At 44.6% G+C, this 17,581-nt stretch overlaps 1 protein-coding gene across 1 annotated transcript in view; it reads left to right on the top strand.

The window, feature by feature from the left end:
* The first annotated feature begins 16,904 nt into the window (after positions 1-16,904).
* The window catches only part of ELP2 (elongator acetyltransferase complex subunit 2), a 189,028-nt gene continuing 188,351 nt past the window's right edge, over positions 16,905-17,581 (top strand). Inside the window, exon 1 of the mRNA XM_033929590.1 lies at positions 16,905-17,012. Within this exon, the coding sequence (XP_033785481.1) occupies positions 16,986-17,012 (27 nt within the window). The 5' untranslated portion in view covers positions 16,905-16,985. The remainder of the gene's footprint in view (positions 17,013-17,581) is intronic.

The following is a 17,581-nucleotide window of genomic DNA, read 5'->3' on the forward strand; positions in this document are numbered from 1 at the left end:
TCTCTCCTCATACGTCTTCTGGTGCAAGCCTCCTATCATTTTCATCGCCCTCTTCTGGACCGCTTCAAGTCTTCTTACGTCCTTCGCCAGATACGGTCTCCAAAACTGAACACAATACTCCAAGTGGGGCCTCACCAATGACCTGTACAGGGGCACCAACACCTTCTTCCTTCTACTGACTACGCCTCTCTTTATACAGCCCAGAATCCTTCTGGCAGCAGCCACTGCCTTGTCACACTGTTTTTCACCTTTAGATCTTCGGACACTATCACCCCAAGGTCCCTCTCCCCGTCCGTGCATATCAGCTTCTCACCTCCCAGCATATATGGTTCCTTCTGATTATTAATCCCCAAATGCATTAATCTGCATTTCTTTGCACTGAATTTTAGTTGCCAGGCATTAGACCATTCCTCTAACTTTTGCAGATCCTTTTTCATATTTTCCACTCCTTCTTTGGTGTCTACTCTGTTACAAATCTTGGTATCATCTGCAAAAAGGCACACTTTTCCTTCTAACCCTTCAGCAATGTCACTCACAAACATAAACAGGATCAACCCCAGCACCAAACCCTGAGGGACTCCACTACTCATCTTTCCTTCCTCTGAGCGACTTCCATTAACCACCACCCTCTGGCGTTTTTCTGACAGCCAGTTTCTAACCCAGTTCACCACTTTGGATCCTTGCTTGCCCTTGGTATCATGTAAGTTGTTACGCTGTTTTATAATAGCCTTTACTTTAGCTAGATTGTATTTTTGATTTGTTTTGGACTCCTTAACTCAAAAAAGCTATAGCAGCACTAGGAAAAGTTCAAAGAAAAATGACCAAGGGGATGGATATCCTCTCGTATGAGGAAAGACTAAAGAGGTACTCAGGATTTTGTAGACTTCAGTCATATGTCACCTCAACCATCTCCTTTCCAAGCTGAAGTCTACAAAATCCTGAGTGGTGCAGAATAGGTACAAGTGGATTGATTTTTTACTGCATCAAAATTTACAAAAACTAGGGGACACTCAATGAAGTTAGAGTAATACTTTTAAAACCAAAAGGAGGAAATATTTTTCACTCAGAGAATAGTTAAGCTCTGTAATGCATTGCCAGAGGATGTAGTAAGAGTGATTAACGTAGCTGGTTCAAAAGAATAGTTTGGACAAGTTCCTGGAGGAAAAGTCCATAAACTGCTGTTGAGACAGACATGGGAGAAGCCACTGCTTGCCCTGGATCGGTGGCATGGAATGCTCTACTATTTGGGTTTTTGCCAGGTACTTATGACTTGGGGGGGGGGGGGCATCCACTGCTCCATGGGATGGTGGATGGCCTTGTCCCCGTGTCCGCAGTGAGCACTTTTTCCCCCCATTGAAATTGTCATTTTCTACCTGGTACAACAAAATAGTGGTGCTCTCAATAAAGAGGCTGACTAGGAGTCTAGTCAACCACAGAAAAGTTAAGCTGTCTCTTGCCCAACATCATGCTGCAAGTTATGTCTTCACGGTGATGACATCATACATGCTGATGTCACTAGGAACTCTCTAGAGTTAAAATTAAAATTAAAAATCAGAAAGTTGAAAGAATGCACAATTTACAAGTGGTTCCAGACTTTTGCACAACACTGTAAATAAATATGAGTATAGATAGATATATAAATATATATTACTGCCTATGAACTTCATTTAAATTACTCATCTTTTTGAATTCTCTTTCCAAGCACATATGTCTCTGTGTGCTTTGTAGTTAATCAGATAAAAAAGTTTGAGTCAGGCCCTGATTTTACTATACTAGCAGTAGTGTGGAGATGGGGAGCAAGGGGAAGACCACCCCAGGGGCCATCTCCACCTCTCTGCCCCCCCCCCCCCCACGTACCTTTTTATATGTTCACTGGCGCGAGCAGCGTCTTCTAACTGCTGCTCACACCGGCTTTGGTTCCCTTCTGACATCACCTTCTGGTTGCGGGACCAGGACGTGACATCAGAAGGAGGCTGAAGCCAGCATGAGCAGCGGGTGGAAAATGCTGCTCACACTGGTAAATGTTTCAAGAGGTATGCAGGGGATGGGCGCTCGAGCGGCAAGGGGTGGGGCGCTCAAACATCGGGCAAGAGCATGGGGGTGCCTGACAGCCGGGTGCCAATCTTCCTAGCTATGCCACTGTATACCAGGTTTACATCTTCATACTGCTCCATAGAGCAAACCACATGACAGCAATTAGTCATATCCACTGAAGGTACCACACGAGATGTTATAGTTGTCTAATTGCTTGCATTAGCAGATGGTTTGTCTTATGTCTGCCAAGATCGTCCTTCCTGTGAAATTCCTTTGATGACAAACATTTTTCATAATTAAACTAAATGTCAAATAAACTCTGATGACTTATTTGCAAATCAAATTTGGTACTTGTAAAACAAAGTCCTAATTACAGTGCTAAGAGCTGTGAAACGCTACTTCTGGCTGTTTTGTGTAGTGCAAGATTTTCAGGGCTTCCTAACTAAGATTGCCAGGGACAGACTGGTATGCCAGTCCACTACATATGCTTTGGTTCTTTTCTTTGGAACATGAAATTGTTAAATCCATTACAACTTGAATGAATTGTGATGATACTTTAGAAATATGACTTGTACACTTCATGTAGACTTTTTGGGTAAACTGGCTAGCAATGACAGGAAGACAGGAGGATGGGGAAATACATGGGAGGACAAGAAAGCACAGTTACTTACCGTAACAGGTGTTAACCAGGGACAGCAGGCAGATATTCTCACATGTGGGTGATGTCATCCACGGAGCCCAGATGCGGACAGCTTTGCAAGCATAATTGCTTGTAGAACTTCAGAAAGTTCGCGACTGCCGCACTGCGCATGCACGATTGCTTTCCCGCCCTTGCCTTCTCTCCTCAGTTCAGATAGCTAGCAGAGAAGCCAACCAGGGGAGGTGGGTGGGTTGTGAGAATATCTACCTGCTGTTCTTGGATAACACCTGTTATGGTAAGTAACTGTGCTTTATCCCAAGACAAGCAGGCAGCATATTCTTACATGTGGGTGACCTCCAAGCTTACCAAAATGGGATGGTGGGAGTGTTGGCAACTTAGGAGAATAAATTTTGTAAAACTGTCTAGCCAAAGTGGCCATCCCATCTGGAAAAAGTATCCAGACAATAATGAGAAGTGAATGTATGAACCGAGGACAAAGTGGCAGCTTTGCAGATTCCTCAATAGGAGTAGATATGAGGAAGCCTACTGATGCTGCCATGGCTCTGATTCTATGGGCTATGACTCGACTCTGTAGATGCAGTCCAGCCTGAGCATAGCAGAAAGAGATGCAAGCAGCTAACCAGTTGGAGATGGTGTGCTTGGAAATGGGATGTCCCAACTTATTTGGATCGAAGGAGACAAAAAATTGAGGTGCAGATCTATGTGGCATTGCAAGTAGAAAGCCAAAGCACGCTTACAATCCAGAGTATGAAGAGCTGTTTCTCCAGGGTCAAAATGAGGCTTTGGGAAAAACACTGGAAGTGCAATGGATTGATGGAGGTGAAATTCTGAAACTACTTTAGGTAAGAATTTAGGATGAGTATGGAGGACCACCTTGTCATGATGGAATAAAGTGAAAGGTTGGTCTGCAACTAAAGCTAGTAGCTCACTGACCCTGCAAGCAGACATGAGAGCAATGAGAAAAATCACTTTCCAAGTGAGATATTTGAGATGAGCCAAAGCCATTGGTTCAAAGGGAGGCTTCATCAATTGAGCAAGAACAACACTGAGATCCCTAACCACTAGAGGAAGTTTGAGAGGTGGTTTGACATTGAAAAGTACTTTCATAAATCTGGAAACCACAGGATGAGCAGAAAGGGGTTTCCCTTCGATAGGCTGATGAAAAGCAGTAATTGCACTGAGATGGACTCGAATGGATGTGGATTTGAGGCCTGAATGAAACAAATGGAACAGGTAATCTAAAACTGAAGACAAGGTGGTAGATTAAGGCTCCTTGTGATAAATGTTGCACCAAGCAGAAAATCTAGTCCATTTCTGATTGTAGCATTGTCTAGCAGTAGGCTTCCTAGAAGTCTCTAAAATGTCCTGTACAGATTGAGAAAACTGTAGAGTGGCAGTTAGGTTGAGAGGTACCAAGCTGTCAGGTGTAGAGACTGCAGGTTGGGATGAAGCAGAGATCCCTGACTCTGTGTAAGCAGAGAGAGAAAAACTGGTAGAAGCATTGGCTCCCTGCTGCTGAGTTAAAGTAGAAGGGAGTACCAAGGTTGCCTGGGCCACCGAGGAGCTATCAGAATCATGGCGGCATGTTCCTGCTTGAGTTTGACAAGTGTCTTGAGAATGAGAGGGAATGAAGGGAACGCATAGAGAAATTGATTCGTCCATTCCAGTAGAAAAGCATCTGCCTCCAGTCGGTGAGAAGAGTATATCCTGGAGTAGAACTGGGGCAGGTTGTTGTTGTGGGGGAGACGCGAAGAGATTTATCTGGAAGTCCCCCACTGAGAAAAAAATGTAATGAAGAGGCGAGGAATTGAGTGTCCATTCATGAAGCTGTAGAAGATGACTCAATTTGTCCGCCAGACAGTTTTTCTCTCCCTGAATGTAGATAGCTTCGAGGAAGGTGTTGTAAAGGATGGCTCAATCCCACAGCTGTAGAGCTTCCTGGCAAAGAGGGAGAGATCCTGTTCCTCCCTGCTTGTTGACATAGTACATGGCGACTTGGTTGTCCGTCCAAATGAGGACTACCTGGTCGTGAAGAAGATGCTGAAAAGCTTTGAGAGCATTGAAAATCATTCTGAGTTCCAACAGACTGATGTGACACTGACGATCCATGCTGGACCAATGGCCTTGAGTCCAGAGACCATTGAGATGAGCCCCCCAAGCGTAGGTTAAAGAATCTGTCGTGAGAACCTTCTGATGAGGGGGTGTTTGAAAGAGTAAACCTCTGGAGAGATTGGAAGAGAGCATCCACCAGTGGAGATACTGTCTCAAGGAAGAAGTCACTCTGATGTGTTGAGAGAGTGGGTCGCAAGCCTGTGCCCACTGAGACACCAGGGTCCACTGAGGAATTCTGAGGTGAAGTCTGGCAAAAGGAGTCACGTGACTGAGGAGAATCATCATGTGTCTTGCTGAAATTGTAGTCAAGGAAGATACTTTGTGGAAGAGATGAATGAGAGCAGCCTGACGTTGTTGAGGAAGGAATGCTCTGAGTCAGACAGTTAGAACAGCTCCAATGAACTGCAAAGTTTGAGAGGGCTGTAGCTGGGATTTGGGAAAGTTGATTTCGAATCCCAAACTTTTTAGGAACCTAGTAGTCCATTGGGTCACTACAATAACCCCTTGAGATGTTGAATCCTTGATGAGCCAGTCGTCCAGGTACTTGGATGCCATGGTTCCGTAGTGCTAAGTGCTGCCACTACCACTAGGCACTTAGATAACACTCTTGGAGATGAAGCCAGGCCGAAAGGTGGCATTCTGTACTGAAAATGCAGATTCCCCCATCCGAAATCTGAAGAATTGTCGAGAGGCTGGATGAATGGGAATATGAGTGTAAGCCTCTTTGAGATCTAGAGAACATAACCAATCGTTATGATCTAGAAGGAGGTATAGAGATGCCAGATACAGCATCCGAAATTTCTCTCTGACCAGAAATTTGTTGAGGGCTCTGAGGTCCAAAATAGGTCACAGATCACCCGTCTTCTTTGGAACTAGGAAGTAACGGGAGTAAAAACCCCTGTTCTGCTGTTCCAGCAGAACCTCCTCGATGGCATGGAGACGAAGCAGAGCTTGAGCTTCTTGAAGAAGAAGGGTGGTCTGAGATGGATTGGAAGGATACTCTTTTGGAGGCAGATCTGGAGGAACCTGGATGCAATGAAGAGAGCATCCTTCCCTGATGATGGATAGCACCCAGAGATCTGATGTAATGATCTCCCAGCGGTGGTAAAAATGATGGAGACGACCTCTAATAGGAAGGGGAGAGGACAGAGGCAGAATGATGGAGGTTATGCTCTGTAGTAGATGGTCAAAAAGGCTGAGAGGCCTTAGGCGCAGCAGGAGTCTGAGGTTTCTGTTGCCTCTGCTGCTGCTATGGTTGTTTCTTAGGAGATGCTCTTGTATAAGGAGCTTCTCTCTGTGGAAAACACCTCTGATAAGATGGAAGAGGTCTGAAGCCTTTAGAAGTAGAAGTCTTAGGACGAGTGATGGAAGCAAACGATTTTTCATGTTCAGACAATCGTTTAGTAGCTGCCTTGATGGAGTCATCAAACAATTCATTGCCTTGACAAGGAATGTTGGTCAGATGATCTTGAAGATTACGGTCCATGTACATAGTGCGGAGCCAGGCAATCCTGCGCGTCACTACTGAAAAGGCAGTGACCCTCGAGGAAAGCTCAAATGCATCATAGGAAGATTGAAAGAGATGCATGTGGAGTTGAGTCAGAGTGGTGATCGTCTGCTGAAACCCTGGAAGACGATGTTGAGGAATATATTTGAAATATTCAGGCAGTGTGTCAACCAAATGCTTGAAATAAGAAATGAAAAAACAAAGTTGTAATTCAAAACTCTAGTTGCCATGAGAGAATTTTGATACAACTGGCGACCAAATTTGTTCATGGTCCTGCCAGTGGCATAAACTTTGGCAGGATTGGTCTTTTTCAGAGAAGACTCCGCAAGAAGGGACTGCTGGGATAACTGAGATTTCTTGAAGCCCTTGAAGTGGACCATCCAGCTTTCCTGGGACAGCAGGAATAGAATAAGGTGTCTCGAGGTTTCTCTTGAAAGTTTGAGAAAGAAGTCTATTAATGGGTAATTTGTGTGACTCCGCAGGAGGGCGAGACATACCCATTTCTTCTAAATACTCCTGAGAGTACTTGGAATCAGAGTCCAAAGTAATATTGAGTTCCTTACTCATTTGAAAAAGGAAAGAAGAAAAAGATATCTGCACCAAGGAAGGTTGACCTCGAGGAGAAGGTGATCTTGAGGTGCCTCGCAAGACAGAGAATGAAGGTGAAGCTTTACTTGAGTACTGATATCTGAGGTCTGAATATGCAGGTATAGACGACTCACTGAGAGAGTGGACAGAATCCCTCGTAGGAGAAGAAGCAGCGGTATCTGAAGTGGTGTCCTTGATTTTGGAGTTGGAGGCCTTGAAGAGTCTTGCCTCAAGAAGAGGACCTGTGCCTCGATGAATGCCTCAACTGGTGTGGAGAACTGTGCCTTGAACCAGGCAGGTCTCGAGAAAGTCGAGGAGTCTTTGCCCTATGCCTCAGGAAGGGCGATGCCTTATACGAGGAGGGAGGGCTGGAGGCTGGAGATCGAGATCGAGATACCAAAAGGGATTGAAAGCCTGGTGTCGAGGTATCTCGAGGCACTGACAAGGACTCAACTCCTTGAGTAGCATGTGTATTCTCCAGACGAGACACTCGCAAAGACTTGACTCTTTGCATAGAGTGTGAAGAGTCCTCTTGAGGCACTCCCAAGGACTCGACTTCTTGTGATACTGCTAAGTACTCAGGCTGGAATGCAGGAAGCAGAATCAAGGTAGGAACATGTTTGGCAAGCATATTACCAACTGATGATCCAAGATGGTCTGGATCATAGTCTTCAAATGTGACACTGAGACTTGAGGATCTGGTACATTTAGTGTGGCTATAGTCTCCAAGGAAGAGGAGGAAGAATGACTCTTCAACTTGGAGACCTGCTTCTTTGGTATCTTTATAACCACTGCTGGTACCTGACCTGAAGGAGGCAGCAAGGCAAGAGTCTCTTCAGGAGAAGACTTAACAGATTTACTCGAGGACGAGGACCTGCTGAACGAGGATGGCTTGATTAAAGTTGAAGCCAAGGTCAAGGCAGAAGAGGGAACTCCTGTAAGCTTGATTGGATTCGAGGTCGAGACCGGGGCAAGTGGATCCATACCTCCGAAGAGTTTTTCCACTTGAACTCGATGATGTTTGCGGGCATGAGGTTGAAGGGTAGCACAGCGAACACACGACTCTGGACGATGGTCAGGTCCCAAACACGGAATACACCACCGATGTGGATCAGTGAGGGAGATTGCGCGCTGGCAATGGCTACACTTCTTGAAGCTTGTTACTGGCCGGGACATATATGGGAAGTCGAAACCCGCCAGCTGAGGCCGAGATGTAGGCCCTGCTGTGACTGAAAGAAAAAATAAAGTCTCTTTTTTAAATGAAACGCGCAAGAAATACACAGCGACCCTAAAAAGAAATAAACACGAGCCGTGGTGAGAGAAGGCACAAAGTAGAACTGAGTCTAGTGGACGTCGTATACCTAGACTTCAGCAAAGCTTTCGATAGTGTCCCGCATCGCAGGCTGTTGAGCAAGATGAAATCAATGGGGCTGGGAGAAACACTAACTACATGGGTCAATGACTGGCTGAGTGGCAGACTTAAGAGGGTGGTAGTTAACGATACCCTCTCTAAAACATCAGAGGTGACCAGTGGAGTGCCGCAGGACTCAGTCTTGGGCCCGCTCCTTTTCAACATATTCATAGGGGACCTAACTCAGGGGCTTCAAGGTAAGATAAAGTTATTCGCTGATGACGCCAAACTATGCAATATAGTGAGAGACGGCAATTCACCCGATAGTATGACACAGGACCTTTGGTCCTCGACCTGGCAGCTGGGCTTCAATGCTAAGAAATGCAAGATCATGCACCTCGGCAGCAGAAATCCGTGCAGAACTTACACCTTGAATGGTGAGACCTTAGCTAGAACTTCAACAGAACGAGACTTGGGAGTGATCATCAGCGCAGACATGAAAACTGCTGATCATGTGGAGAAGGCTTCATCTAAGGCAAGACAGTTGTTAGGTTGCATCCGCAGGAGTTTCGTCAGCCGGAAGCCTGAAGTCATAATGCCATTATACAGAACCATGGTGAGACCTCATGTGTGCAATTCTGGAGGCCACACTACCGAAAAGATGGGCTGAGAGTAGAGTCGGTGCAACGGATGGCCACCAGGATGGTCTCGGGGCTCAAGGATCTATCATATGAGGAAAGGCTGAAAAATTTGCGGCTGTACTCACTCGAGGAACGTAGGGAGAGAAGAGACATGATCGAGACGTTTAAGTATATTACCGGCTGTATCGAGAAAGAAGAAGAGATTCTCTTTCTCAAAGGACCCTCAGCCACAAGAGGGCATCCGCTCAAACTCAGGGGCGGGAAATTTCATGGCAACACCAGGAAATATGTCTTCACTGAGAGAGTGGTTGATCCTTGGAACGAGCTCCCGGTGCAGGTGATCGAGGCAAACAGCGTGCAAGAATTTAAGAGCAAATGGGATGCCCATGTGGGATTAAGGGTTAAGCCAAGGGAACCTGTCACCAGGAGTGGGATCCCTAGGATAGTAGACTTGGGGGTAGGTCAGTAGAGTGGGCAGACCTGATGGACTATGGCCCTTATCTGCCGTCATCTTCTATGTTTCTATGAGCGTCAAATATAACAGAAACATAGAAACATAGAAATTGACGGTAGAAAAGGGTCATAGCCCATCGAGTCTGCCCATACCAATGACCCACTCCCTGACTTTTACTCCCCTATAGATCCCACGTGAATATCCCATTTTTTCTTAAAATCTAACACGCTGTTGGCCTCAATCACCTGCTGAGGCAGCTCGTTCCAATGATCGACCACCCTTTCGGTGAAGAAGTACTTCCTAGCATCACCTTGAAATTTCCCTCCCCTGATTTTCAGCGAGTGTCCTGTGGTTACCGAGGGCCCTGTAAGACTGAAGATATCATCTTTCACCTCTATACGCCCCGTGATATACCGTATTTGCCGGCGTATAAGACGACTGGGCGTATAAGACGACCCCCCCAACTTTTACAGTTAAAATATAGAGTTTGTTATATACTCGCCGTATAAGACTACCCCTTCTTCCGCACACCTTCTCTACCGCCCCGGGTGCAGCACAGCCGGCCAGGTCCCCTTACTTTTGTGGCACTTCCCCGACCGACCGACAACAGCCCCGGTCCGACAAACCTCCCTGCCCTTAACCGCGAATCTAAATTACCTTCTTACAGCTGCTGTAAGAAAGTAATTTAGATTCGTGGCTACAGGGCAGGGAGGATTGTTGGACCCGGGCTGTTATCGGTCGGTCGGGGAAGTGCCACAAAAGTAAGGGAACCTGGCCGGCTGTGCTGCAACCGGGGCGGGGCGGGCCGCCCCTCTCCCTTGGTAGCCACTCGAACCGCGAGGCTACTCTCCTTCTCCTTATCTGCCCTGCCTGCAGCACAGAGCCGAACGGAAGTCTTCCCGACGTCAGCGCTGACGTCGGAGGGAGGGAGGGCTTTGTTTAAGCTTTGTTTAAGCCCTCCCTCCCCTCCGACGTCAGCGCTGACGTCGGGAAGACTTCTGTTCGGCTCTGTGCTGCAAGCAGAGAAGGTAGGGAGAAGAAGAGCCGCGTACATCCAGAAGACTGAGTACATCCAGCCCCGCAGGAGCCCCGCGACCCTCGGAGGCGTCCCCATGGGATCCCCGCGACCCTAGGGGGCGTCCCCACGGGATCCCCGCGACCCTAGGGGCGTCCCCGTGCAGCTCTCTAATGTAAAGTAAGGGCATGTTAACAGTACCCAGCGTATAAGACGACCCCCGACTTTGGGGAGGATTTTAAGGTACTGAAAAGTCGTCTTATACGCCGGCAAATACGGTACTTAAAGGTCTCAATCATGTCCCCCCTCTCTCTTCACTCCTCCAGTGAGTACATCTGAAGTTTTTTTAGCCTTTCTTCATATGTGAGATCCCTGAGCCCCAAGACCATCCTGGTAGCCATTCGCTGAACCGACTCAATTCTCAACACATCTTTCCGGTAGTGTGGTCTCCAGAATTGAACACAATACTCGAGATGAGGTCTCACCATGGATCTGTACAGTGGCATTATGACTTCAGGTTTTCTGCTGACAAAACCCCTACGGATGCAGCCCATCATTTGTCTTGCCTTGGACGAAGCTTTCTCCACATGATTGGTAGCCTTCATATCATCGCTAATGATCACTCCTAAATCACGTTCCACCGTGGTCCTGGACAAGGTTTCACCATTTAGTGTGTAAGTTCTGTGTGGATTTTTTTTGCCTAGGTGCATTACTTTACATTTTTTAGCAGTGAAGCCTAGCTGCCAAGTTGATGACCACTGTTCCAGCTGCCGTAGGTCCTGCATCATAAAGTCAGGCACACTGCTTTTGCCTACTATGTTACATAGTTTGGTGTCGTCGGCAAACAGTGATACTTTTCCTCCGCAGAAAACTGAGAATTGAGGAGAGATGCACAATACGCAGAGCAGGAAGGCAATCGTGAACTTTCTGAAGTTCTACAAGCAAGTCTGCTTGCGAAGCTGTCCGCATCCGGGCTCCGTGTATGACGTCACCCACATGTGAGAATATGCTGCCTGCTTGTCCTGGGATACACTGTATTGTACTGATGGGCTACATCTTACTACAGCAGGAAAAAGAATCCTTGTGGAGAAATTTAGACAATATAGGGCTCATAATCAAAAAGAAAATACATCTAAAAACCCGCCTAAATAGGCACTTGGACAATCAAAAAGACAGGTCGTCCAAGTACTGATAAGAGTAGCCTTGGTATCTTTACAAAGGCCCATTTCAGAGGGAGGGGTAAATTTTCTCAATTTTTATAGGTATCATCAAGCCTATATTTTGCGCCAGGGTATGTATTGGGTCCTCCCAGAGCTCATGGAAAAACTCCCAGATTGGTTGTGGCTTGAATGGCAACTCATGTCTCCTTTGCGCCTTTGTCATGTGCTCAGTATCAAAATGCCTAGTTACAGTAAAGATAACAGAATATTAGCTGATACATGGAAAACATTGCGTTATGTAAGTCATTTAACAACAATTCCAGTTCACAAATCTACAAATCAATCTATATGGCTGAACTCCAAGATTCAAATTGGCGGAGAAAGGCTCGCCTGGAAGCATTGGATGATAGCAGGAATATGTTTATTAGATGATTTTATCTCTAATGGTAAAATGCTTGAATTTTCACAGTTGCAACATAAATATGGTCTTAATAAATCAGAATGTTTTAGATGGTTGCTACTGAAGCAGGCCATTCAGGCGGGGTTCCCTGAATGGAAAAACCTTAGTAATCATTTTAGTATGGAGTTCTTATGCTTTCAGGTGGACTTCTTGGGTCACCAGGCCGCCCAGTGGTATAAATTGCTGACTGGATTTATTAAAAAGAAACTAAACACTGGTCTGAGAGACATTTGGAGTATTGAGATTAAGCACCAAATTACTGTGTCTCAATGGCCACGAATTTGGACTTGGAGGATGAGATGTACAGTGTCGGCATCTATGAGACAAACTTGTTTTTTTCTGTTACATAGAGCATTATGGATGCCTGTTCGATTACAAAAATTGGATAGCTCTAAGTCTAATAAATGTTGGCACTGTCATCTCAAAGCAGGGACTTTAGATCATTTATTATTCTATTGTCCATTTATAATGAATTTCTGGAAATCAATTTGGGACCAAATTAATTGTTTATTAGACAACCCAGTGGCATTATCATATGATACTGTGCTATTTGGTATGGCAATAAGAGCAAAAAGTCAGATTTCTACAAATAATAACAAATTATTACTTATATTGTCTGGGGTTGCCATTCAACAAATTACGTATAATTGGAAAAATTGGAGTAGATTAAATTATAATTTCTGGTGGAATTCCTTATGTCATGTTTATAAAATGGAAAGATTTATTGCAATACAGCGCGGTTTTTCAGGAAATTTCAGGATGTGTGGGAGCCATTTACAAAGTATTGTACCGATTAGATGACATTTTATTTTAATGTTTTTTCCCTTAAATTTACAAGTTTGATTGTGAGGGGGGAGGGGAAGGTAAATTTATTGTTACATATTGTATAAGGTATTGATTATATGATAAGAAAGGGTGGGAAGTGTGGGAGATAAGAGCATATTATTTGTTCCATTGATGATTATTAAGTGTTATATTTATTGTTAATTTGTTTGGATATATTGTTACACTTATTGTAAATTTGAAAATGAATAAAGAATTAAAAAAACAAACAAACAAGTACCAATAATCGAAACGGGTTTTAGATGTATCTAATAGCAGCTTAGGCCTTTTGACTGCCACTGTGCGCCCAGAGTGAAAAGGGGCGTTTCTCTAGGAGTGGTTAGGGCAGGAGGTAGGCAGGATGTGGGCCGACCTAGACTTAGTCGTCTGGAAGCGATAATCAAAAGTTTAACAGGTTGCTTTTACGGAACTTATATGTTTTGACTTAGACCAAGTCAAAACAGTTATAAGTTCCGGATTGGGCCGCTGAGCTGATCTCAGCGGCTGCGATAAGTTCAGTGGCCCAGGCAACCCATCCCCCCGCCCATGTAACAATTGCGGCAGGAAGGATGCCTGTTTCCTCCTGCCAGAACCTGCCGTGACCCCCCCCCCCCAGCAAGCATCATGACAGGAGGGATGCCCAATATCTCCTGCCGACACCCCACTGAAAGTTCACTGGCAGGAGGGATGCCCAGTTCCTCCTGCCAACACCCAACACCCCCCATAGGTAGCCCACCAGGACCCTCCCATGCCCACCCACACCGAACCCCCCTAATCTTCTTTACATGGCTGGATGGATGGATGCACTGGGGAGGGGCATAAAGTCCTGATTGGCCCAGTAGGAGGGGCCTTAGGCACCTGGGCCAACTGGAATCTTAGTCTCGGGAAGGGGCAGGTTCACCATTCCAGCGAAGGTGGGCCTATCGGCTGGACACAGGAAGGACCCGTCGGCCCGCCATCTAAAAAAGGTTAGGGGGGTCCAGGTATGGTGGGCTACCTTTAAGGGGATGGGGGGTGTAGGCAGGAGAGACTGGGCATCCCTCCTGCCGGTGAATTTTCAGGGGAGGGGAGGTGTCCAGCAGGATGGACTGGGCATCCCTCCCACTGGTTGTATTAAATAATTAACATTATTTATCATAAAGAAGATTTGATGGAATTTTGACCTATAGATGAAATGAAAAATTTAGTTTTTTTCTGGGTTTAGTTTTAATTTGAATTCTAACATCCATTCTTCAACAATCCTAAATATCTCCTCTATCATATGTTTAATGTGTAGAATAGATTGAGAAAAGAGCAAGATGATAGTGATATCATCAGCATAGATGAATAGTTTTAACCCCAAAGAAGTCAACTTTGAACCCAGAGAAGAGAGATACACATTAAACAGTAAGGGAGAGCGTGGGGAGCCCTGCGGAACGACACTTGGGCTTTTCCATTTTTCTGAAAATTTGTTATTAAATTTAACTTGATAAGAACGGGAGGATAGAAATCTTTCAAACCAGTTGTATACTTTTCCTTGTATTCCAATTGCTACCAAGCATTCCAAAAGTTTATCATGATCCACTAAATCAAAAGTGCAACTCAAATCAAACTGCATAATCAAGGCACTAGAACCCTTGCTTAACAGCTTATTCAAGGAATCTAAAATCAAAGCTAAGACAATTTCTGTACTATACATGGTCGAAAGCCGGACTGAGAATCGTGCAAGAGTGAATGAAATTCCAGATAATCCAAAGGCTGAGAGTATACCAGACCCTCCACGATACTATGGGTCTATAATTATTAACTGACAAAAGAGAATCTTTTTGATTCTTAACTATCGGTGTGATTAAAATATGACCCCCATTTATAGGAAAATACTTCCTCCAGACGATAAGACAATCAACTGAATAGATCAACTTTGAAATCCAGTGGAGTAGCTTTCATAATTTCTGGAGGACATTGATCTAGATGGCTGAATGTCTTTCCATATCTGCTACATAATTTTGTGAAAAGGTCCCAATTTGGTTCTTCAAATTCTTTCCAAAGCAGATCTGTATGAATTGCATTAGTTAAAGATGGTAACAATTGAGTTTCAGTGAAATTCTTTTGAGTGTTTGATACTCTTAAGTTATTAACTTTCGCACTGAAATAATGAGCTAAATCAGTCGATGTTGGAAGCTAAATGTGTGCTGATTGTTTGAGTTGAGAAAGATTAAATATATTAGATACTAAATGGAACAATTTTTTAGTGTTAATTATTGGAGACCCAATTTTAGCTCAGTAGTAAACTTTACGTTTTTCCTTAATTAATTTTTTATATAGATGAACATTTTGACCATGATTCTATAAAGGGCACCTAACGCTGAGCGGGCCTTAGGCATCCAAACTAAGGGCTAGATTCACAAAGCAAACTGATTGTATACCGATCGGTTTGCGACCCCTTAGCGACCAAATTCCCCTCCGGCCCGATTCACTTACCTCTCTGCCGACCATCCTCTGATCCGCGCATGCAAATGAGGGGAGTGACATTCAAAAGTAGGGAAGGCAGTGATTCACTACACAAAATTCTCGATCCGATTGGGCTGGCCGATCAACTCCTACAGCGACTGGTGGGGACTAGTCACACATCTCTCTACATACTCTCTTGCTCCATTGCCGCTTTGCACTCTGCTCTGCTCTCTGCTGCCCCTATCTCGCTGCCTGTTCCAGGGGCTGCAGAAGCCCTGGGGCAGGGGGGAGAGCAGTGCCTGTTGGCTCCCTGACTTCCAATTATGCTGCATCTAGCAGAAATCAGTATTAGCAATATTAGCAGCCTTCCCTGCTGTGTGAGCCTCTGGGTTTAAAGCGTGGCTGCACACCACAGTGCAGCCCCGCTTTAAACCCGCGGGCTTGCACTGCAGGGAAGGAGGGAAGAGGCTGCTGCTGCTGGAGATAGGAGCAGGAGAGTTGGACCCAAAAAAACCCAGTTAAAAAAAACCCAAAAGGACACAAAATGCATGCAGAGAAAGATGCTCTGCGCATGCGCGGGGATCGCACACCAGCGATCTGGGCAGGCAAATTCCTCTGATTGCCCTCATCTGCATATTTTTCTTTTGTAAATTTGTCAGACCTGCCCAGATCAGGCCCTATCGGGCAGGTTAGTGAATCTGGCCCTAAGTAGTTAATGAGTCATTTAAGGATCTTAACGAGCGATAATTGGCACATTGATGTCCAAAGGATGGGATGTCACTTTGTAGGTGCAGCCACAATTTCATGGACACCCGTTGGGAAAACTCACACCTAACGGAATGGGCGTGAGTGTGGAATGGGTGTGGTCTGGGTGAGGCATCAATATGGGTATCCTTCAATTCATTTGCTTAACACTGAGTGACCTAGGGCGTCCATCTCATGCCTACATTGTAGACGAATAAAACCAGGTCTACTTTTGAGCACAGTTTGGGCTTCAGATAGATCTGAGTTCTATGGACGGAACTTAGGCACAGTTTGGATGTCCTTAATGTGATCTACTAAATAATAATAATAATTTATTCTTATATACCACCTAGCCATAAAAGTTCGAGGTGGTTTACAGTAAGAAGTACCAGACAATCAGAAGAAATTTACAAATCGTTTTTATTTTTGCTTTATTAAGCTGAAAATACATTTAATAAGGCACTAAGAGATTGAAGGAACTAGGCAAAGAGGGTGACCTGCAATCAGATGGCTGGACACTTTGAAAACAGCCATGGGGATGAGGCTGGAGGACTTTACCGGATTAGCATCTGTAATTCATCAAGTTGCTAGGATTCAAGCACGAGTCGATGGCACCTAAGAAGTTACATAATACAGCAGATCCATGCCTAATTAAGGTGTGGGGATTTATACCAGACCTCACTTGGTGTAAATCCTTGCGCCTAAAGGTTAAGTGTAGATCACAGCACTAGATGTTATTTCTATAAAAGGCACTCAACTTGGAGTGCCATTTATAGAATAGTGTTTAGTGTTCATTTTTTCTTGGCACTGATTTTTCCAGTGATGTACTGGGAACAAATTTTCTTTTTCTTCCTTTTTTGTTTGGTTAATACTAAATTGCAGCTGTTTTTCTGCAGTGGTTTCAGTTAAAGGGAAAAGTTGTCATCGGTGGTGATGTCATGATGCTTCGTGCAAGAACGCTGTGCTTGGCGTGGTGAATGCCTGATCAGGAGAGTAATTTAACTGAATGATGCACGAGAGCTGCAAATTGCTGGTGAGCCTTTTCTGGGACATTTTCTTTCTTTTCCTTTTATTATTTTTTTTTCTCTTGCTTTAGTTGTGTGCTACTATGAGCAGAACAAATACCAGAACTCTTGAGACAGTTGTGGGCAAAACAGGGCCACTGTTGAGTCTGGCTGGTTAAACTTCGGTTTGTGAACTGATTTCTTGCAATGGAGAGTATTGCTTATGTTGAGATTTGTCCTACAGTACTTTTGTGTTGAAGAACATTGTTTTGCAATCCTTTTTGAATGATAGTTTTGGATATATGCACTTTGTGGAATTTTTTTTGAGAGAAATGACTGCATTGTAGCCCCCATTTGCACGATTTGATGTGCTGTGATATGTGGGGGTCATTTTTCTGAGGTCTTTTTCTCCACTTTTATGTGTGATTCCAATAAATCTCTCATAGGGGGCATTTACTATATAAAGTGATTGGCTATTCTGGTATGCATGTATTTATATATATATAGTTTAGTTCTTTTGATATTCACTGATTTTTCAGTACCGTGTTTAGAGTTTAGTTCATAGCACACAAAATTCTGCTTGCAGGTTATAGAATAC

The sequence above is a fragment of the Geotrypetes seraphini genome, chromosome 2, assembly GCF_902459505.1.
Source record: "Geotrypetes seraphini chromosome 2, aGeoSer1.1, whole genome shotgun sequence".
Classification (NCBI taxonomy): Eukaryota; Metazoa; Chordata; class Amphibia; order Gymnophiona; family Dermophiidae; genus Geotrypetes; species Geotrypetes seraphini.